The sequence below is a fragment of the Canis lupus genome, chromosome 27 (assembly GCF_003254725.2).
Source record: "Canis lupus dingo isolate Sandy chromosome 27, ASM325472v2, whole genome shotgun sequence".
NCBI lineage: Eukaryota > Metazoa > Chordata > Mammalia > Carnivora > Canidae > Canis > Canis lupus.
In genome coordinates this window covers 10,544,366-10,569,363 of record NC_064269.1, presented here as the reverse complement: position 1 = coordinate 10,569,363, position 24,998 = coordinate 10,544,366, and the positions used below count along the sequence as shown (strand labels likewise).

At 35.5% G+C, this 24,998-nt stretch overlaps 1 protein-coding gene across 5 annotated transcripts in view; it reads right to left on the bottom strand.

Annotated features, from left to right (window-relative positions):
- The window catches only part of ADAMTS20 (ADAM metallopeptidase with thrombospondin type 1 motif 20), a 163,132-nt gene that overhangs the window by 108,945 nt on the left and 29,189 nt on the right, over positions 1 to 24,998 (bottom strand). For all 5 annotated transcript variants that reach the window (XM_049102553.1, XM_049102556.1, XM_049102555.1 and 2 more), the window contains exons 4-7: positions 18,335 to 18,594; positions 4,854 to 4,937; positions 4,226 to 4,350; positions 2,860 to 2,900 (exon numbers count right to left, since the gene is read on the bottom strand). In XM_049102553.1, the coding sequence (XP_048958510.1) occupies positions 2,860 to 2,900; positions 4,226 to 4,350; positions 4,854 to 4,937; positions 18,335 to 18,594 (510 nt within the window). The remainder of the gene's footprint in view (positions 1 to 2,859; positions 2,901 to 4,225; positions 4,351 to 4,853; positions 4,938 to 18,334; positions 18,595 to 24,998) is intronic.

The following is a 24,998-nucleotide window of genomic DNA, read 5'->3' as shown; positions in this document are numbered from 1 at the left end:
AAATAATAAGTAAAATAGATTTACAATGCTGTACTGAGTGAAACAATCTATGTGTTAGTCTCTGTATAATTTGACCTGCGCAGCTCAAACCATGTTGTTCAAAGGTCAACTGGTAGAGTAGAATTGGTACATAAACTAGGAAAGTAATTAATGGAATGGAAGAATGATTTGCAGACACTCATGCAAATATAAAATTTTTAGGAGACTGCAGTTACTAAGTAAAGGAAGTGAACTATTCGATGTATGGTCTGAGGAAACTATCTAAATAGAAAAGGAACAAAACTAGGTCTGTATCTAGTTTTATCCCAAATGGTTTAGAAATTTAAACATGAAAGGACCAATTTTTAAATGTTTATAAGAAAACAGGATATGTTTAGACTTTGAGTTACAGAAGGGTGTTTTTTTTTTTTTTAAGATTTTATTTTTTTTATTCATGAGAGACAGAGAAGGAGGCAGAGACATAGGCAGAGGGTGAAGTAGGTTCCTTGCAGGGAGCCCGATGTGGGAATCCTACCAGGACCTCAGAATCACGACCTGAGCCAAAGGCAGACACTTAACCACTGAGCCACCCAGGCATAACAAATATAAAATTGCTATACATTCAGTTTTTACACCTTTTCGCAAACACACAGAAACAAAAACTAAGCAACAAATTATTGAAGGGTATCTGTGATACACAGAAGCCAAAATGGATTTAGTATCACAAAGTTATAAATAACATCTAAAAAGCAGTAAGACAGTCCAATTTGCTGGCATATAGTTTTTCATAATATTCTCTTATAATTGTATTTCTGTGGTGTTGTTATTTCTCTCCTCTCGTTTGTGATTTATTTGGGTCCTTTCTCTTTTTGATAAGTTCAGCTAGGGGTTTATCAAATTTATTAATTTTTTCAAAGAAACAGATCCTGGTTTCATTGATCTGTTCTATTGTTTTCTTAGTTTCTGTGCCATTTATTTCTGTTTCTAATCTTGATTATTTCCCTTCTTCTACTGATTCTAGGCTTTGTTTTTCTATCCTTTATGTGTAAAGTTAGATTTATTTAAGATTTTTCTTATCAAAACTACAAGGAGATATCACCTCACACCTGTCAGAATGGCTGAAACTAATAACTCAGGAAACAACAGGTGTTGGCAAGGACACAGAGAAAAGGAAACCCTTTTGCACCATTGGTGGGAACACGAACTGGTGAGCCACTCTGGAAAACAGCATGGAGGTTCCTCAAAAAGTTAAAAATAGAACTACCCTATGATCCAGCAATTGCCTTAGTAATAACTAGTGAATAACTAGTACCTAAAGGATATAAAAATACTGATTCTAAGGGATACATGTACCCTGACATTTATAGCAGCATTATCCACAATAGTTAAGTTATAGAAAGAGCCCAAATGTCTATTGAATGATGAGTGGATTAAAAAATTGTGGGGTGTTTTGTGTGTGTGTGTGTGTGTGTGTGTGTGTGTGTGTGTGTATGCCATATGATCTTACTCATGTGGAATTTAAGAAACAAAACAATCATGGAGGGGTAGGAAAAGCAGGAAACAACAGACTCTTGGCTATAGAAAACAAACTGATGGTTACCAGAGGAGAGGTGGGGAGGGGGAGCTGGGATGGGTTAAACAGGTGATAGGGATTATGAAGGGCACTTGCTATGATGAGCACTGGGTGTGGTATGGAGTATGGAGGTGCTAAATCACTAAAGTCTATATTCGCAATTAATATTACTCTGCATGTAACTGGAATTTAAATGAAAACTTGGGAAAAAATTTAGTAAAAATAAAAATAAATAAAAAGCAGAAGAAAATGACAAACACCACAGTGGGAAAATGAAAATCTTTTCATATCTATTGGCTATTTATATTTCCTTTACTCTGAGGAATGAAAGAAATATGACAAACTCAATTATGGAACTGAAAATTAGTACTATAATGAAATATATTACATTTAGATTGGCAAAATGAGAAATCTGAAGATACCTTGGGTTGAGAAGGACATAATCAAAAGAAATGTTTATACACTATTGATAAAGAGATCAAGTGGCACAATCACTCTAAGATATACCAAAGTTGAACATGAGCACATTTAAATGCATAACATTTTAATTGTAGGAATATACCCTAGATTTTAAGGTTAAGTTCATAATGAAAACCTGGAACTGGCCCAAATATCATGATAGCATGTAGATATGTAAACTGAGGATGAATTATTATACAGGAGTGAAAATTCATGAACTACAACTACAATGCTCAAGAAAGAACCAAAACCAAACAATTCCTTTTATGAACACTGATATATAGAACTATGTTTCAATATGGATGAAAGGAACTAGAACATATAAAATTCATGGTATTAGCTACCTCTTAGAGACATGCAAAGGGATAGAATAAGGACTTAGCGCAGGCCATATGATTGTATTAAGTTTGGCTCTTAAATTTGGTGGTAGATTTAAGGCTATTCGTTTTATTATTTTGCTTTAAATTTGCAAATAGTTTATATGTATGTAGTAACTGGCACAGTATCAGTTCTTATTCTTTAATATGTACTGAAGCAGAAGCTAATAATGACTATCAGTAATGAAGACAATCAAAATGATTACAATGTAAAATAAAAGGAAAACATTTTAAACAATTCAGTAAACAATTATAGAAATTCTATTTATTAAAGATTTTTTTATTTGAAAGAGAGGGAGAACACGCAAGCTGTGCGGAGGGGTAAACAAAGTCTTAAGCCGACTCCGTGCTGAGCACCGGGCTCGATCTCATGACCTGAGAGCATAACCTGAGCCAAAACCAAGAGTCAGATGCTTAACCAACTGTGCCACGCAGGCACCTAAGTTATATGTAATTTGCAAAGTAACTTACCCAATGTGTCACATTTCTCTCTAGCTCCACAAATGTCTTCCCTTAAAACAAAAAATTTTGAAGCATTTTCAGAAAGTATTTTTCAACAAGTCAAAACAAAAAGAAGCTTGAACTATATGATGTGACTATTAGCACCAACTCACTTCCAAATTCAGTCTTATTAAGCTCTCAATAATTTAGACCTAGGGTAATACAGCATTTGTATATACCAATAAGCAACAGGTGCTACATAAAAGTGACTACTAAAAAGAGCTGAAGTTTAACCACATTCAGCAATAAGCTCTGTATCTTTCACCTCTCTCTCTGCCTTTACTTATGCTGTAGGATGTAGTTTTTGCTTTTCTAGATGCTCCAACTCATTATGAGCTTCAGCTATTATACTCCACCACAAATAATGTTCTCAGACATTACCAAATTGCTTAATTTTTTTTTCTTCTGCATTACTTAGTCTGTAAGCATTCAATTTGACAGTTCTCTTGTCTTTCCTTATGGTCTTCCCTATTCTAGCCTTTTTTATAACTCCCATCTTGTAATTCATTATCTCCAATTTTTGTTGCTTGGCCTCTAACTATAATCCAGGGAAGAACCATGGACTGATGATATAATATGGTGGATAAAATTAAGTCAATTCTGCTTTAGTTCTGAAAAGAGATAAAGCACACAGACTACACGTCACCTATTTTACATTGACCAAGTGTTTCATTTCAGAGTTTTCGAAAGTGGAGATTGCAGAGTTTGACCTCTAAGTGGAACAATTATTTCCTTTTGTCTACCAACCAATCCTAAGACCTAAATATCCCAGTAGCCATCAGTGTTGCTGAAGCGAAGGCATGAATTAACAATGTATAGTGGTGCTTGTAAAATGGACAATCATTTTATAATAGCAGAAGTAAGCAAGTTGAGAAAGACCCTCATAAATGCAGCCTAGTAATTAAGATACATATTGAATACCAAAACGAGGAACAGATTATTTTTAAACTACAAGAAGTCCAAAAGGTGGACAACCAATTAAATCCAAAAGCTCTTTCCAAGTGATTGAGGATCAAGGGGGATATGAACATAACCTGTATCCAGTTCCATAACTAAGTTCATTTGTAATTATTTTTCATAATTCTGTCACTAATAAAGAAATTATTTTATTTGGGTCAATCCATTACTCAGCAACCTAACATTGCTAATTTCCTAAGGAATCAACTAGCATTGCAAGAACAAGATTTCCATACAGTAGTATCTTTTGCCATACAAGTTCTCAAGAACACTTCTGTACTTTATCAATAAAGCATTAAGGTAACAAGAAGTATCAGTGATCATGCACAAGAGAAAGGGTAAACAACTGCAGCTGGATAAGTTATTTCTGAAACTGTACCTAGTGATAAGAACAGCAGTGTCATGGTGAGAAGGGTGAGCATCATCAAGAACATTCTGAGTTTGCTGCCACAAACAGAAGTTGCGCAGTGTGGTAGCTGCATTGTAACTGATGACTGGTCCTTCCTACGGGGAAAAAAAAAAAAAAAAAGAGTAATTCATTATTACACAAAATATCTGCAAGCCTCTTTTCTCTCCAAGCTTGTCAGCATCCTTGCAGTTTACCAATAGCATTTTTAGAGGCAAATGAAGTGGCATTTCTCCCTCATATTTATTCAAAAATATTTTAGCAATACTTAAGACTTGATCAAAAGGAGATCTAGGGAGACCTTTTCAATGTAACCATCCAATTTTTAGGATCAAAAGATTTCTAAAAACTGTATTTTAAAACTTTCAATTTCAAAAGGGAATACATCATTGCTTTTAAACCTTAAGTTTTTAAGTTGTTATTACTTCCTTTGAAAAGTTTATTTCCATTACAACATAAAAAGTTAATCTCACTCTTTTTTAAATTAAGTTTTTAAATGTAAATTTTAGAAATATCTCATTTCTAACAACTTTGTGATCTACATATATTGTTACTAGGAGCCTCTACAATTAAGATGACTAACTTTAGGCCGGTTTCTTACCTGTTCATTATGAATTACAACTAATTTTACAATTACTATGTTGATGAGATTTCCAATACTTGAGTCCTTGTAGATTGCTGCAACCTGCAAGGAAGAAATTGTAGGATTATCTGCATTGTGGAAGATTAAGCAGCATCAGAGTTCTAGTTCTCAATAGAACTGCACTTAATTATTAATATTGACCTTTCAAGGGCTGTGCTATAATGAGACTATATACTATCTTAGTGTTAAAATCTTATTATGTATACTTTAGGATTTTCCAAGACACTTCTTTAAATGTTGTAAATGTAAATTTTGATGTAGTAACTGCCAACAAAACTATACTGAACGTTTTATTTAAAACACTCATTTAGATGCCTAAGTGAGTTATTTCTTCTCAAACATAAATTGAAACCAGTCCTAGAACATCATATCTCTGATTTAGCTGCACATTGGAATTTCCTATGGACCTTTTCACAAATCCAGATGCCCAGGCCACATCCCTTACAAATTAAATCAAAATCTATAGGATTGAGACCCAAGCATCAGTATCTTTTAAATTTCCCCTTTATTTTTAATATTTTATTTATTTATTCATGAGAGACACAGAGAGAGAGAGAGAGGGAAGGAGAGAGGCAAAGACACAGGCAGTGGGAGAAGCAGGCTCCATGCAGAAGCCCGACATAGAACTTGATCCCAGGACTCCAGGATCATGCCTCAGGCTGAAGGCAGGCACTAAACCGCTGGGCCCCCCAGGGATCCCGCCTAAGTTTCCCCTTTTAATGATTCCAATGTGAACCTGAGTTTGAGAACCTGTATCCTTAAACCTACTCCTGAGATCAGTCCATAGATCAGCAGCATATGTATCACCTAGAGCTGATTAGAAATGCAGAAATGTAGGCCCCACCCTGGACTAGTGAATCAATTTGTATTTGAACAAAATCCTCGAGTAATCTGATCACTCAGAGCCTGGAAAATATTTTAGATGATTCAGCAGGAATTTTACTTCATTCTGTGTCACAATTCATAATTTACATAAGTATTATTTAGATATATAATTTTTAACTATTTTTCTGGTAGTTTTAACTAATATTTTCCACAGTGGCTGCAAATTTCCAATTCTGAGTATGACTATAATTTTTTAGATTTTTTTTTTTTTTTATTCATGAGAGAGAGAGAGAGAGAGCAGCAGAGATGGAGGTAGAGGGAGAAGCAGGCTTCATGCAGGGAGCCTGATGCAGGACTCGACCCCAGGATCACTCCCCAGGCTGAAGGCAGGCACAAACCACTGAGCCACCCAGGGATCCCTAGAATTTTTAATGGTTAGCACTACTAGAATCCATGGAAACAGATTCATCCAAAATCCTTTAAGGAATCATAGGAGAAGTCACAGGTCACAACCTGGTCTTTAATTCTCCAAGACAGAAAAATGCAATTCTATGAGGCACTCTACATGGGCTCAGTTTGTGATTCCTGGTTAAGGTGTTAATTCACTAGATTCATCTCCTCTTCTTGTAGCCATCATAAAGGTTTCCACTGCAGTAATAGTTTCTTCCACATCCAATGCCTCTGTCTTGCACTCCTTCAGAGACCCAGTCCCCTTGAGCCCTGGATCACCTGTGCAATGAAAATTGTTTCCAAAGACAGGCAGTAGCCTCTTTGACAATGCCCTTAGTAACCTCTTTTTTGATAGGTCTCGGGCATGGGGAAAAAAGCAAACTAAACTACTAAGACTGTACCAAAATAAAAAGCTTTTGTACAACAAGGACATCATCATCAAAATTAAAGGCAACCTACTACATATTTGCAAATGATATATACAATAGGAATTAGTATCAAAAATATATAAAGAACTTAAAAACAAACTAAAATAGAGCAAAGGACCCGAATAGACATCCTTCCAAAGATGACATACACATTGCCAAAAGACACGTGAAAAGTTGCTTAATATCACTGACCAAGGAAATGCAAACCAAAACCACAAGATAAAACCTTATACCTATCACGAATGGTTAGTATCAAAAAGACAAGAATTAAGTGTTGGTCAAGATGTGGAGAAAAAGGAAACCTTGTGCACCATGGATGAGAATGTAAAGTGGTTGCAACCACTGTAGAAAACTGCATAAAGGTTCCTCAAACAATAAAAATAGGAATAACATATGATCCAGTAATTCCACCACGGGTATTTACCCAAAGAAAACCCTAATTCAAAAAGATAGATCACCTTTATTTATGCTTATTACATTATTATTATGCTTCTGTATATTGGCTAGTAGAAATAATGCAATCTAAGTGTCCACTGATAGATGAATGGTTAAAACATGATGTATATATACATAACAGAATATTACTCAGCCATACGAATGAGATGTTGCCATTTGTGAAAACATGGAGGAACCTAGAGGGTATAATGCTAAGTGAAATAAGTCAGACAAAAAAAAGACAAATACATGTAATTTCACTTATATATGAAATCTAGAAAGCAAAACATTAGTAGACCCATAAATACAGAAGACAAACTGGTGGTTGCAAGAGCGGAGGGGATGGGGAATGGGCAAAATGGGTGAAAGAGTAGGAGGTACAAGTTTCCAGTTAGGAAATAAGTCATGGGGATGAAGGGTACTACATAAGGAATAGTCAATGATATTGTTATAGCATTGTACGGTGACAATGGTAGCTAATGGTGAGCACAGCATAACATGAAGAGTTGTTTTATCACTCGAATCACTGTTGTACACTTTGTTAACTATACCTCATTTACAAAAAAAAAAAAAAAAAAAGTTTCTGAAACCAGGATCATCATCTCCTGGACCACTACCAAAGCAACATAGCAATTGCTTCAGGAGGTATTACTACTCTCATCTTTTTGATAAATGTTCAGTATCTACACCCTGCTTTGTTGGCTAGCAAACCAGAGATAAGGAAGACATGGACCCTGGCCTTTTGGAGCTTAGAATTTACTCGAAGTACTAATAGTGGAGCCCTCATTCCATCAGCCAAAGCTGTTTCAAAATAATGAATAACCTACATGACTGCTGCTGCTGTTTCTTTTGCCACGTGGAGTACAATCAAAACCAGAGCCAAAAGCATCTCTGGAAATGCTGACACTGTAGGGTCAGCATGGAATTCAATATACATTCCTGCACCTCTCCTATTGTTTTAGCTGCACAGCCACAAATATTTACAGGTTGGTCTACCAACAGTGGTGCCTTCAGCTTTAGCAAGAGCATTTTTTTTTTTGGGGGGGCAAAAGTGGTCTTGTAGAGTTGAGAGTAAGTTAAGACAGGACAATCAAATGACTGGCAATTTCAAGCAGGTCTGTTAACACAGGAGTATTGCTCGCTTGAAAATGGGAGCTGTGGAAATTTGTAGCTAATTGATATTTTCCATGTAACTTTAAACAATACTTATCTCCCACAGAAAACAAAGTATACCCATACTTGTAACTACAGGGTTATCCTTTGATCCAGTGAGTTTAAAACTGGATGCTTTTCTAAGTCAAATTACAAAATAAATAATACACCTCAAAGGTATGCACTAAGGCTCTTTTCCCCCTTAAAAATGAACAGTTGTGAAGACTTCTATGTCACAGGAGAGCAGGCATTCCCAGTTACCCCATATAGAAAAGAGCTTAAGTACTATGAAGTACCTACATGGCTAATTTCTCCACTCATTGCCCCAAAGATATTGACCAAAAATGACAATCTGGATGTTTTACTGTCAGCTACACAATATACAGTCTTAAAAATTTGAGTTTCAGAAAGAAACATATTGCCCCTTTATTGAAAAATAACAGATCTATAAGGAAGATGTAGTATATATATCTACTATGGAATATTACTCAGCCATACAGAAGAATGAAATCTTGCCATTTGCAATGACATGGATGGAGCTACAGAGTTTTATGCTGAGCGCAATAAATTCATCATATACAAATACCATACAATTTCACGCAAATATGGGATTTAAGAAACAAAACAAACCTATATTTGAGGGGAGGGGGAAGAGGCACACCTGGAAATAAACTATAAAGAACTGATGGTTACCAGAAGAAAGGTGGGTGGGTGGAAATGGATGAAATAGGTGATGGGGACTAATAAGCACACTTGCTATAATGAATTCCAAGTGATGTATGGAAGGTTGAATCACTCAGTTGTACACCTGAAATTAATATTATACTATATGTTAACTGGAACTTAAATAACAACTTAAAAACTCACTGATACGAAAATAGACAGCTCAACTTAATTCTTCATATACACTTCTCCCCCAAAACACCCTCAGATTGATATTTTGCTTTTATACTAAAATGGCATCATGAAGTAACTAAATTAAGGTCATCCTACTTAAATGTAGGCATCTCCCATTGTATGTGCTGACCTTCATCATCTATGTGCTCATATTCAATATATATACCTATATATACATACCTCTTATTATGTTCAGATATTTAAAGGTGCCATTGTATAAATATTCAATTAAATGGAATTGTGAAGCAGGCAGATGATTGATGACAAGGCCCATTTCATTACTCAGAGGCTTTTCTAACTGGCATGTACAATATGCTTCTCTCATCCCCAAACTACCACCCCATATTAGATTGCCATGATGGTAGAGTACCATGTTTGCTACTGCTTCATCAACATATTAATAAGTTTATTGGCTGTAGCTCTAACTATTGTATCTATATTAGGGAATTTCAGCATTCCACCCAAAATCCTTCTAATCAGCTGTTGGTACAAACATTTCTTTCAGAACCCTTATGTGTTTCATGACATTGCCCTGCTATTGTCAACTTGACCATGGCCTCAGAAGTCCTCCGTAGTCAGGAGACCTTGGTTTTAGTTCTAGCTTTATTACTAGTTAGAAGGAAGTTTCTCAACTCTGGAAACGGGTCTATCTACTTTTTGTCTCAATATCTGCAACCACATTGAGGCACTGAGTACTGGGTCACAATGCCCTAGCAAATTAAATTAGTATTTACCAGATGCTGTTGAGGGAGGAGTGTGAAGGACATTTGTCTTAAAGGATAAAATTATTCCCTAGTTTGAGAAACGTTGAGTAAAAAAAGCAGGTATTTTCAGAGTCTCAAATAGGCTAACATATATACATATAATCTATGAGAGGTATTATTTCACATAAATGCTTGAACATTTTTTCCCCTTCTTCCTATGGAACATGTCACAAGACTATTAGCCCATTCCATAGATTACACCTTAGAAAATATTAGATCAGATTTCTAAGGCAACCTCTTGTTCTAAAGAGCCACGCAATATTGATATATAGAACTATAATCACCACATATTAGAGTTCTGCATTTTAGAATTTTTATTGATCTAATTGAAATGTATTGAAACTTTTTAAGTATTTCTTTCCCTGGCATATCTGGTTTCTTTATAGGTCTCATAGAACAGTAATTCATAAACATTTAGCTAAAAAGGTAGAGATGAAATGGTATAAATTGTTACTTAAATATTTTAAGAAAATTCTAGGCAAAATACACTTTATGCAAATCATGAAGTTACTAACACCATTGACCATACACTTTATGCAAATCATGAAGTTACTAACACCATTAATTGACCAACTATTTTGAAATAATTCATGTATAGAGTTTCAGCAAATGTACATATATGATATACCTAGAGACTATCTTCATTTTTATTATTTTAGTCATTTTTAAGATAACTGACATATTAGTTTTAGCTATATATACAATGATGTATGTATATATTGTGAAATGATAACTACAATAACAACCATTACCACAGTTATTTTTTTCTTGTGATGAGAACTTTTCAGATCTATTCTAAGCAAACTTGCAAACAAAATAATCACCATGTCAACTATTCACTTTGCTGTGCATTACACTCCTAGGACTTATAATTGGAAGTTTGTACCTTTTGACCACCTTCACCTTCAAAATCACCTATATAGGGGCAGCCCGGGTGGCTCAGCGGTTTAGCACTGCCTTTGGCCCAGGGCGTGATCCTGGAGACCCGGGATCGAGTCCCACGTCGGGCTCCCTGCATGGAGCCTACTTCTCCCTCTGCCTGTGTCTCTGCCTCTCTCTGTCTCTCATGAATAAATAAATAAAATCTTTTTTAAAAAAAATAAATAAAAATCACCTATATAAAACTGATTTTAACAAGCAGATTTTGTTTACAAAGATCACTACTCTTGTCAGATCTTTTTGCTCAAATTTAGAAAATGACATTCCACTACATACAAAGTATATATGTGCAGAAAATTAAACTGAAATACTGTATGTCAACTTTATTTCAATTTTAAAAATTAAAATTAAAAAATAACCAGAACATGGAGATGAAGAAAGGAAAAGAAAACATTAACGGTCATACCTAAACCTAAAGTATGAAAGTATATGGTCTTTATTTTAACGTGACTAAAAATTCTCTACCCTGAATAACATGACTGAATGCAATATTAAGTTAGTGTAGTGCAACTTAGGGTTTTAGTCGATAAATGCCTCTAATAGTAACTATATTCTAATAAACAGGGCTAATGCCTGATGATCACATGGTACTCCTTAAATTTACATTGTTAAATCTATAAGAAAGTGAATATCATAAAGCCAAACCTTTGTAAACACAATGGAGTATAGAAGTCTGACTTACAGTAAATATTGTCAGGGTTTATTAAATAACTCACTGAAAACACCAAGGTAAGTCTGTTGCCGAAAGTAACTCCTCTAGTTGACAAATACTTTGGTTGTTTAATTTCAGTAAATGCCATTTTAGCCAAATATTGTCACCCAAATTCTCTAAAGATAAAAGCTTTGGTATAGAAAACAGTTGAACATCTCTGACCATTTAACACAAACTCATTTCATTAGATACACTATACACAATTCTGTTCATCCTTATTTTAATGTTACCAGAAATACTTTGAATAAGAGATCTCTACGCTATTTGTACACAGCATTCTAGTGAATTAAATCACACATTTCTGTATCACATTATGCAGATATTGTTAAACTGTTGAAAGTAAAAAAAAATGTTTAAGACACCATAAATGTTTCCTTTCTGCAGGATGATTAAGAGTAGATAATCCTCTCTCTAAATGGTGTATATAATCCAGTTGGTCAGTGTTGAAGCATTCAGTTGTTTCCCCTATTTTATCTAGAGCCAATACACAAAAACTTCTTCATGACTCTGAACTTTTCTTTAAATGGTTCATAATTATACTTCAAGTCTAAATCATATTTTCTTGTTTTTCCTAAATTTACATTACCAATACCTTGTGTGTGTTTGAATAAATGCAGTTAATGCCTTCTTAAAAAGGAGGACAGAATGTGCAAAATCGGCTCCTTTCTCAACCGGAAACATCTGTGGACACTTTTTTTTTTTTTTTTTTTAATTTGTATTTATTTATGATAGTCACAGAGAGAGAGAGGCGCAGAGACACAGGCAGAGGGAGAAGCAGGCTCCATGCACCGGGAGCCCTACGTGGGATTCGATCCCGGGTCTACCAGGATTGCGCCCTGGGCCAAAGGCAGGCACCAAACCGCTGCATCCCCATCTGTGGACACTTACATGGAGACAGCATTCCTCTTACCTCTTTAATTTGGAAATAGTATTCATGAGTAGAGATAAAACAAGCTGAACTAGATTTGACCATCTCTACAAGGTGTCCCCAACTGTCCTGTTTACTTAGGACAAAGGGGTTTCCAAGGACATGAGTCTTAACACTAAAACTAGGAAAGTCCCAGGCAAAACAAGGAGAGTCTGTCACTCTTGCTCAGTTTCCTTTCACATGGTTTATATCTGCAAATATAGTTGTGATCATGGCTTTTCACTAACAATAATATATATGCAGAACCATAAAGTCTGCTGACCATCCTGTATCTTTATCTGAACATTCTCTTTTTATGTAAATCCTAGTTAGTTAACATACAGTGTAATATCAGCTTCAAAAGTACCATATAGTGGTTCAACATTTCCATACAATACCTAGTGCTCATCACAAATACCCTCCTTAATCCCCATCACCTATTTCACTCATCTCCCCACCTACCTCCCCCTCTAGTAATCATTAGTTAGTTCTCTATAGTTAAGAGTTCTCCTTGATTTGCCTCTTTTTCCCTGTCCTCATTGTTTCTTAAATTCCACACTTTCTTTTAATGAAAAAGAACAGAGAAAGCATTAAACCCAGGTAATTTATAAATCATCTGAAATTTGATGTCTGAAGAGGAAAGGAAGCATGTATCAAACCCAAACCACCTCAGAAGACAAGACTCTCAATTTTTCCTCCTACCTACCTACACTTGGAATGCTTCCCCTCTTCCTTAAACCCACTGCAGTATGTCTCCTTATGGATGAAAGCTCAACACAACTGGTTGACTAGATCTACAAACATCTAATCTTCAACTGAAACTGGCTCTCCTAGTGGAACTAAGAGCCTGGAACATGATTCGCGCTCACATTGGGCTACTGTGTCAAGCAATCTGAGCAGCTGATTTACTTTCTATGAAGTCAAAAGGTCTATTTCGCCCTTGATGAACTGTGGTTTAAAACTCCCATAGAAGGGAAGGGAGAAGAAATGGGTAGGAAATATTAGAAAGGGAGACAGAACATAAAGACTCCTAACTCTGGGAAATGAACTAGGGGTGGTGAAAGGGGAGGAGGGCGGGGGGTGGGGGTGAATGGGTGGCGGGCACTGAGGGGGGCACTTGACGGGATGAGCACTGGGTGTTATTCTGTATGTTGGCAAATTGAACACCAATAAAAAATAAATTTATTATTAAAAAATAATAAAAAAAAATAAAACTCCCATAGAATCTCCGGGTTATGCCACAGTATCTTCCAGTGATTATATTGATTCTTATGTGAAATACAGGTAACAAAACTCTTCTGAGGATGCCATTATCACCAAAACTGCATGTACGCTATTTCAATTTTTTTTTTCCAATCAATATTCCCCTTGTGCTCCTTTCCTCCTTCTAGTTAATATTTCTGTGGCACAGATATCAAAGTTGCCTATCATTAAACAGGCTTCACAATCTGTTGCATTTACAAAATCGAATATTTTCCTTTGGTATCTCTACCCTCCTCCCCACAATTTTCTTAATGAATATCTCCTTTAACCATTTAAAATTATAAAGTTCATCCTATACTGTTCCAGATAATTGATTCAATTTCCTACATTATCAATGACTATCCTCTGTGTCAGTGCTCTTATTAGAATCCCCTCATAATGAGCATGCCACACCCACATGTAGATAATTATATATCTAGATAATTATACATCTAGTTTCTTCAGGTTCAGAAGTAAAAACATGTTAGCCAGATAAATTTCTATGTATAGCTGTTTTCATTTTAGAAAGTCAAGTCAACAAGTATCCATTTTTTATACTTCTAGAAGTTATTTTGAATCATCTGTTTTTGGTCTATTATAACATCATGCATTCTGAAACAAAATATTAATCGCTTATTCATTATATCTTTCATTAACTACTGCATGCCCACTTTGTACCACATACTGTGCTTAGGCAACAATGGCTATATATTCCTAGCATATATAATCATAAGAATTTAAGATAAAATGTTATACATTAGGAAATAATTATATGCCAACAAATTGGGACACCCTAAAAGAAATGAATTCCTAGAAACATATAACCTATCAAAACTGAAGCTGGAAGAAATAGAAACTTTGAACAGACTAATAACCAGCAATGAAATTGAATAAGTAATCGAAGAACTCCCTACAAACAAAAGTCCAGGACCAGATGGCTTCACAGATGAATTCCAAATATTTATTATTTTTTAAAGATTTTATTTACTTATTCATGAGAGACAGAGAGAGAGGCAGAGACATAGGCAGAGGCAGAAGCAGGCTCTCCATGGGGAGCCCCATGCGGGACTCGATCTCAGGACCCTGGGATCACACCCTGAGCTGAAGGCCAATGCTCAACCGCTGAGCCATCCAGGTGCCCCTAATTCCAAATATTTAAAGAAGCATTAATACCTATTCTCCTCAAACTATTCCAAAAACTAGAAGAGAAAGGAAAACTTCCGAATTCATCCTGAGGCTAGCATTACTCAGATATCAAAACTAGATAAAGATATGACACAAAAAGAGAACCACAGGCCAGTATCTCTGATGAACATGGGTACAAAAATCCTCAACAAAATAGTAGCAAAATGAATCCAATAATATGTTAAAAAAAAAATCATTCACCACGATCAAGTAGAATTTATTCCCAGGATGCAAGGGTAGTTCAATATCCACAAATCAATGTGATACATCACATCAATAAGAATAAAAACCATATGATCATATGAATAGATGCAGAAAAAGCATTTGACAAAGTAAAAACATCTATTCATGATAAAAACCCTTAAAGTAGGTTTAGAGAGAACATACCTCAACATAATAAAGGCCTTCTCTGAAAAACCCACAGCTGGGGCACCTAGGTGGCTCAGGTCATGATCTCAGGGTCCTGGGATGCAGACTCATGTTGGGCTTCCCCACTCAACAAGGGGTCTTATTGTTTCTTTCCCTCTGCCCTACTCCCTGCTTGTGTGCTCTCTCTTTTTTTTTTAAAAAAAAAAAAAAGGAAAGAAAAACCCACAGCCAACATCACACTCAATGGGGAAAAACAGAGCCTTTCCTCTAAGATCGGGAACAGGACAAGGGTGCCCACTCTCATTACTTCATTCAACATAGTACTGGAAGTCCTAGCCACAGTATTAGGCAACAAACAAAATAATAGGCACCCAAACTGTTAAGGAGTAAAACTTTCACTATTTGCAAATGGGGTAATACTACATATAGAAAACCCTAAAGATCCAAACTACTACCAGAACTGATAAATGAATTCAGTAAAGTTGCAGGCTACAAAATCAATGTATAGAAACTTGTTCCATTTTTATGTACCAAGAATAAAGCAACAGAAAGAAAAGCATTCCATTTACAACTGTCCTAAAAATAAAATATCTAGGAAGCTTAACCAAAGAGGTGAAAGGCCTATACTTTAAAAACTATAAAATACTGATGAAAAAAGTCCAAGACCCAAAGAAATGGCAAAGCATTCCATGCTCATGGATTAGAAGAAAAAATACTGTTAAAATGTCTATGCCACACAAAGCAATCTACACTTAATATAATGCAATCCCTATCAAAATACCAACGGCATTTCTCACAGAGCTAGAACAATCCTAAAATTTGTATGGAACCACAAAAGACCCTGAATAGCCAAAGCAATCTTGAAAAATTCCATACTTCAAGTTATACTACAAAGTTCTAGTAATTTCTTTTTTTTTTTTTAATTTTTATTTATTTATGATAGTCACAGAGAGAGAGAGAGGCAGAGACACAGGCAGAGGGAGAAGCAGGCTCCATGCACCGGGAGCCCGACGTGGGATTCGATCCCGGGTCTCCAGGATCGCGCCCTGGGCCAAAGGCAGGCGCCAAACCACTGCGCCACCCAGGGATCCCTAGTAATTTCTTTCTAAAGATTTTATTTATTCATGAGAGACACACACAGAGAGAGGGACAGAGAGAGGCAGAGACAGGCAGAGGGAGAAGCAGGCTCCGCGCAGGGAGCCCGATGCGGGACTCGATCCGGGGGCTCCAGGATCACGCCCGAAGGCAGGTGCCAAACCTCTGAGCCACCCAGGGATCCCCAAAACTCTAGTAATTAAAACAGTATGGTACTGGCATAAAAATAGACGCATAGATCATCAGAAGAGAAAGCCCAGAAAACACATCCACAACGAAGCGGTCAATTAATTTTCAACAAAGAGGGAAACAATATCCAATGAGAAAAAGAATCTCTTCAACAAAGAGCGTAGGGAAAACCGGATAGTTACACACAAAAGAAAGAAACCTGATCACTTTTTCATGCCATGCACAAAAATAAACTCAAAATGGATTAAAGACCAAATATGAGACCTGAAACCAAGAAGATCCTAGAAGGGAGAACAGGCAACAATTTCTCTGACATCAGCCATGGCAACAGTTTAGAGAGGTCTCCTAAAGCAAGGGAAATAAAAAATAATAATAATCTGTTGGGACTACATCAAAATACAAAGCTTCTAAAATAAAAATTACAAAGCTTCTGCATAGCAAAGGAAACAACAAAATTAAGAAGCAACCTATGGAATAGGAGAAGCTATTTGCAAATGGTATAGCCAATAAAGGGTAAGATCCAAAATATATAAAGAACTGATACAACTCAACACCCTAAAAACTAATCAAATTAAAAAACGAGCAGAAGACATGAACTGACATTTCTCCAAAGACATCCAGATAGCCAACACATGAAAAGATCCTCAACATCACTCATCATCAGGGAAATGCAAATCAAAACCACAATGAGGTATCACCTCATACCTATCAGAATAGCTAAAATTAAAAAAAAAAAAAACACAAGAAACAAGTGTTGGTGAGGATGTGGAAAATAAGGAACCCTCTTTCACTGTTCATGGGAAGGCAAACTGGTGTAGCCACTGTGGAAAACAGTGTGGAGTTTCCTCAACAAGTTAATGGTATTACCCTATAATCAGTAATCACACTACTGGGTATTTGTCCCAAAATACAAATTCAACGGGATACATGCTCGTATGTTGACTGAAGCATTGACAGCCAAATTATGCAAGCAGCCCAAGTGCACTGATTGTATGAATGGATAAAGAAGAGGTAGTATATACATGATGGAATATTACTCAGCCATAAAAAATGAAACCTTGCCATTTGCAACAACATGGATGGAGCTAGAGAATATAATGCTAAGCAAAATAAGCCACAGAAAGACAAATATTATGTGATCTCACTCACGTATGAAATTAAAAAAAAAAAAAGAAAGACAGAAATCAAGAAACAGACTCTTAACTACAGAGAACTGATGGTTACCAGAGGAGGAGGTGGGTGAAATAGGTGATGGGAGATTAAAGAGTACATTTATCATGATGAGCACTGAATAGTGCTTAGGATGGTTGAAACACTATATTTATTCATCTGTAACCAATAGAACACTAGGTTAATAAAAAATATTATTTGCCCTAATTTCTGATTTGGCAAGTGTAGCAACAGCAAAATAGGATTTCCTTCCTTCTGTGAAGAAATAAGAGGGTTGAAAAATAAGATTCATAGGATGCCCAGGTGGCTCAGCAGTTGAGCGTCTGCCTTCGGCCCAGGGTGTGATCCTGGAATTCCGGATCAAGTCCCACGCAGGGCTCCCTGCACAGAGCCTGCTTCTCCCTCTGCCTATGTCTCTGCCTTTCTCTTTCTATGTCTCTCATAAATAAATAAAATCTTTAAAACAAAAAATCAGATTGAAGGCCCAAAAGCTCAGAGCTACCAGGATCTTCCCTGTCACCAAGGGGTAGAAAGCACTCATGTGATAAAGAATAATTTAAGCATTTTCAATAAGTGTTCTCAGAGATTTTCAAGCGCTTTAAAAAGTTGCTCAAGTAACTTTTAAGTTAAATGTAAAGAAAACATTAAGCATCTTAGAAAGTTTAAATGAGTTTACTTACAATTGACATTAGAGTTAGTACATAGTGCTGCAGATTCTGTCCATGATGATGAACCATTTTAGCATCAGCTGTAACCATGACTTCCACGTATCTTGGATAAGATAAGAAACGTTTTTTCCTGGAATGTAATTGACTTCTTTCATCTTCCAAGGATTTATTTTTTGAAGGGTGCCCTAAAACCATTTCCTTCTTTACGTTAGGATCTTCGTTCATGTTGCTGTAGTTGTGAAGGGGTAAAGTGGTTTGCTTTATTTGACTTTCTGGGGGGAAAAATATAATGCAGAGCCATTAAATTAGATGTGACTAAAAATAATGCACAAAATAGCCAAAAATTTAATACATACACATCTGATTCCAATGTGAAATACAAGGATAAAAAGGAAATTAAGCAATGTTATGCAGCAGTATCATGAAGATTACCATTCCTAGTAATAGGATGGTCATTTTCATAGATTGCCTGAAGAAAAACCAAACTCTTAAGTCTTTTTTTTTTTTTCTTTTTAAACAGCTATGACTGTTCAAGTCCATTTATTAACTACTGGGTTAATAAAAAATCAGAGAGTTCCCATTTCTCTCAGTAGGTAAACTGGGCCCTCAAGCCAATGGTATTTCAACTCATTACAGAGTAATCATATTTTGTGTAAAATACAGAACAAAAGCTTCTGTTAAACAATATGTGAAGATCACCACAGACAGAAAAATTAAACCATATAATGGTGGCTTTTTGAATCCAGAAAATCAAATGTGGACATAAACTTCATAATATTTGGTTATATAACCAAATGCAAAGTTTTATGCAGTTTATAAGCATAAAAACATGCTTATGTTTAAATACAGCATTCAAATTATTCAACATTAGAAATTTTTAAGAGGCCACATCTAAGCCCTATGCATTTATAGGACCTGTGCATATTAAGATCGGCATATAAATCAATGGAATAGAATACAAAGCCCAGAAGGAAACACTCATATGTATGGTCAATGATCTTCAACAAGGATGGCAAGACCACTCTATGGGAAAAGAATGGTCTCAAACAAGAGGTGATGGAAAAAACTGGACATTCACATACAGAAGAATGAAATTAGAGACTTATAAAAACTAAAAAACGGATTAAAACCTTAAAAGACACCAAACACTGAAAGTTCTAAAAGAGAATACGATAGAAAAGCTTCATGACATTGGATTTGGCAAGGATTTCTTAAGATACCAAAGGACAGTTAATGGGACAACCAAATTTTTCAATTGCACCAAAAGACATAGCAGAGTGAAAAGGCAACCTATTGAATGAGAGAAAAGATCTACAAATCTTTTTTTCCTGAAGAGAAGAGTCAAAAATGTCTTGTTTTAAGTGCTTTTAGTTCAAAGTAATCCTTATGCCAAAGTGGTATATCTTGGATTGGCATATATCTGCCACTCATCAGAGGACCAAAAGGTTTTCAAGGAATAAATTAGATAATCCAAAAAAGCTATTAGATCAGTTCTAAGTAAATGGGAGTTATTACTTTTGCTATTACTAATTATATTAAAAACTATGTGCACATACTCTTCAAATTAGCTTTTAAAAAACGGACCATAAAAAATTGAAAAATTAAAAAAATAAAATAAAAAAATTGACTATAACTGCTATGTTGTTTAGGAAAAACAGTTGGCTGCTTTGTTGCTAGGTTTTATAAAGCTAAAAATGCCTATTCATAGAGTTGTGCTGTGATGCTGCCGAAATTCTTGAGGCAGGAGCTATATGTGATTGTTTGGCAATCACAGCGATTACCCAAGCCTGTGGCAAAAGAACGAAAAAGTTTTTCATTCTCAAGACTTTTGGGGAGTGATTTACAAGTGCATAACCGTTCTTATAGCAGAGTTGAGTGTGCCCTAACTCCCTTATTTTAAAAATATTTTTCAGATAAATCTTATGAAACATGTAGCCTTAGTTTTAGGGTGATGGTGATAAATAACAACAGCTGCTTTGTATTTTGGGGTTTTTCATTGTCATTACTGAAGACAAATAGACTTCCAAAGCTATTGAGTGTGTTTCTATTCTTCTTATAAATCTTAACGATGTGCCAGGTTCTTGAGTATTTGCTTAGTTGATGCTTTGGGAAGCCTGAGGGAAAAGCACTGATTAGGCTCTTTCAGGCTAAGAGCCACATTCAGCTACTTAGCTGGCAGGAAAGGCCTCATTTTTTTTCCATTAGGGAAACTAGTGGTAGCAGGATCTTGTCTAGCAATACTGAGTAGTCATAAGCACTGTCCACTGTCTACCTGTGAATACTGTTGGTGAGCAAAGGAATGTGCTTGAATCTGCCTAAATTTTTTAAATGGATCTCTGTCAATACTTACTAAAGCTCATGAGGTTTTCTGTGTATTTGCTAGGATAAATCATTCTGTGACATGCTCCTGAAACTCCGCTGAATGTAATCTGATTTGAAAATATCATAGAAAATTTTTTCAACTTTTTTTATTGATGAGTATCAATTCAATAGATATGTGCTGTGAACCAGTGCTATAACAACTTGATAGACTACAATGATTGTGGTCATAAGTGCCAATCACTCAAACATCACATAAAAAAAAGGATCAGAACTATAATGAAGTGCAGGATGTGGTTTTATTTATTTATGGACTGAAAAATGTCGGCTCCATTAACCCACTATTCTTTTTTTTTTCCCTGAGCAAGATAATTTCATTCTAGTGGAAATACAGGAATACAACTTCCTAAACAAGTGGAATCATGCATATAAATGTACACAATGTTTTTAAAAGACTCCTACAACTCCACACACACAAAAAGCCCTATTCAAACATGAGCAAAGGATGTGAATAGACATTTCAGCCAAGATAATAAATAAATACCTAACAAGCATGTGACAAGATACTCAACCTTCCTAATTAGAAAAACTCAAATCAAAACTACTGTGAGCTATCACTCCACACCCATTAGGATGGCTATTATAATAATTTAAGTGTTGGCAAAAATGTGGAGAGGTTGGAATCGCTGCACACTATTGGTGGAATTCTAAAATGATGCAATTGCTACAGAAAATATAAAGGTGCCTAAAAAAATTACAAATAGAACTACCATATGATCCAGCAACTCTGAGTATATATTCAAAAATATCAAAAACAGGGTCATAAAGAAACATCCATGTTCATTGCAGCATTATTCACAACACCAAAAGGTATTATCCAATAGCCAAATGTCCATAAATGGATAAATGAATAATGAAGTGTGGTGTGTGTGTGTGTGTGTGTGTGTGTGTGTGTGTATGGATTATTCAGCCTTAAAGGGAAATTCTGTTACATGTTACAATATAGATGAACCTTGAAGATGTTATGCTAAGTAAAATGAGCCAGTCACGAAAGAAAAAAAAAAAAAAAAAAAAAAGAATGCTGTAGGATTTCACTTACATGAGGTGTCTAAAACAATCAAGTTCATATAAAGTTGAATGGGCGGTTACAAAGGCCTGTCAATAGCTCACTGCCTAAGAAATCACCCAAAGTCTGCCCAGCTTGGCTGCTAAGAAATCAAATATTTCTCTGGCTTGCAATAGTAGGTAAAATGAGAACACAATCCAATTAAGGAAGCACTGTGGTCTGACGTAGACTGACAAAGTTAGAATAGATGGCTCTGTGTAGGCTGAAGTAACAAATAAGAACTCCAAATTGGAACGAAAACAGTAAAAGGATAGAGCAGTTAATAGGAAACGCAAAAATAGGGAAAAAATAGGATAATTGGGGGGAGGGGGGAGTCCTTAGAACAAAATTACACAATTTCAAATCTAAAGATTGTATTCTTAACAGCACCATAGGAGATAGGTATTGTTCATTCCATATTACAGATGAAGAATCTGCAATAAGGAAATTAAAAAACTCACAACCACAGTTGATCACCAATGGAGATGCAAATAAAAACAGAAGGAACAAAACTAAATAGGCCATTTATCATAATAACAGTGAACAGTTTAGATCTGCCTATCAAAAACAAAAGTTTCATATAATTGAGTTAATAAAATCCAGTCATATGTTAAATAGCACATCTGGGATTCAAATTCTGGGAATCTGGCTCAAGTCAGTGGTTTTAACCACTAAAGATACTGTTTGACAATGAAGGTTAAAGGAAAAAAAGAACCAGAATTTAAGAAACACAGTATTAGAAATCTCAAAAGCTTAATTTCTATAGCAAATAAAATGGGAATGTTCTACATAACTGTCAAAATAATTGAATTCAAAAGAAATATTTCATGTTCCAACTCGTAAGAGTATGAATGCATCTTGTCACTAAGTTTAAAAATTGAGAAAGATAAAATAAAACCTATTTCTTGGTGGGTTATAAACTAAATACACACTTTTACCAACACATATGGAACATAAAAAGCAAGAGGACGACCTACGTGGGATTAAAATGATGGGTGCCTCAGGTGAGAGGATTATTGGGACAAATGGGAGGACAAAATGGGAGGGTGGGTAGGAGTGGAATTATGTAGCTACATATGAGTTGCTGTTCGAGTCCTGCATTTCATATTGATTCGTATATTCAGGATATGTATTATTTTATTAAATTCTTAATAATATACCAAACTAATAGCTATTAAAACATGACCACTCTCGCTACTATCATGTACTATTGTTTTGGTAATGCTACCTAATGCAGTAAGACAATAAAATGAAACATACAATACGAATATCAGGAAGAAAGTTTTGTTTTTATTTTGCAGATAAATGTCTTTATTACTTAAAATCCCAATAGATTCAGTTTAAGACTTTCCAAACTAACAACCTCAACACATGAATAACTGAGTAATGAAATATTATTCAGTTGTTAAGAAATGAATTAAGTCTGTGTGTCTGATATGAAAGGAAGACCATGTGTTTTTTAGTAAAAATGTGTAATAGGTGTAGTATCTTATTTTTGTAAAAACTTCCACAGAATATACAAGTATTTGGCCATAAAAATTTATATAAAATGAGCCAAAAAGGTAAGTATACATGTCAAACTTTTAACATTGGTGGTGCTGGATGCCTGTGACTAGAAGGTGGACAGAACTATTTAATTCTTTAATATCCCTAAGTCCATTAAACCATTACAAATAACTTGTTTTATCATGGTTTTTTTTAGTTACCCATGTTTTTAAAAACAGCATTTGTAACTTTTTACAAGCTTAAATATTTAATCTCATTATGTTTCGATATTCATAATTAAACAGTTTAACAAATGATAAAGTGACCTTTCCAAATATTCAAATGGGCATTATTCAAAGCTCATTGGTCAGTTACATCATCTTCATGAAACGCTGGTCTTTATTTATGTTCCAAGTCAAATGCTAAAATGAAGTGCCATCCTTTATTAATAGCAAGTGTATTATGACCCAAAAATAATTTAGAGCAAACCATTTCCATCAAATCAGGAACATCATGCAATGGATTAACTGCCCACTAGAACATAAAATAATTACATCTGTAAATAAAACCTTTTTAACAGTATAGTGTATTGTAGAATGCAAGGAGACCGTTGAAAATAATACCTAACATTACACTATAAAATTTACTAAATTTTACTAAAAAATGTACTGGTAAACAGTGTAATTAGAAACCCATAATTCTACATGAATGCCCTACTCACACTTCGAATTATACAAAATTGAATTCATTTTCTTTTCCTATTCCCATGTATGTTCTATTAATGAGTAATAACTTCCTAATATGCAAAACTCATGCTAAACCATGCACTACCAGTGAGCTCTTCTTTTTACCCTTTGTATCTGGTTACCAAGTTCTGCCATTTCTTTCAAATTTTTACTTGTTTTGTTCCTATGGTCAACAGTGGCCTTGTGTCTCCCAACTCTTTCAGGTCCTCTCACCTTTAGAATATTAGAATCACGAATGCAAAATTAAGCACAGCCTCCAAAGTGACCCCACCATCTGCAATCCCTGACCCCCATTCATCCTTCATTCATGTCCAAAAAAATTCATTTCCAAGAGCATCCCTTTTACCTCAAGAAATTACCACTGATGCACACAGACCACAAGTCCAAGCTATTCCCCAAAGCCCACCACTAAACAGTGTTGTCATACTAGCACTACCAGGCAAGCTATAAACTCTTTAAATACTAAGGATGGGGGCATCTGGGTGGCTCAGTGGTTGAGCATCTGCCTTTGGCTTAGGTTGTGACCCTAGGGTCCTGGGATCAAGTCCTGCATTAGGCACCCCGCAGAGAGCCTGCCTTGCCCTCTGCCTATGTCTCTGCCTCTCTCTGTGTCTCTCATGAATAAAATATAAAAAAAAAAAAATTAAGAAAAATGCTGGGCAACGTGTATGCCCCTTGTAAGTGTTCAACAAATGTTCATGGAGAGAAGGAAAAAAAAAAAAAAAAACAACAGGAAAACAGATGGACGAAAATTGGGAGAGAAAGGAAAGAAAGATACACTGAGGGACAAAATGGTTTATGAGCCCTGAAAATCAGAGTAGGAGTAACTAATTGTGATGTACAACAGCAGCAATTCAAAGATGGAGAGATTGCTTTCAATTTTCCTGATAGCAAGTAAAACACTCACTCTGGCCTCTACCTAGGTCAGAACTGACATTAATGCTCTGTATTTGATCACGTGAACAAATTTTATACTTCTCCAATAGCATGAGTATAAAATCAAATGAAGCTTATTCTGGAT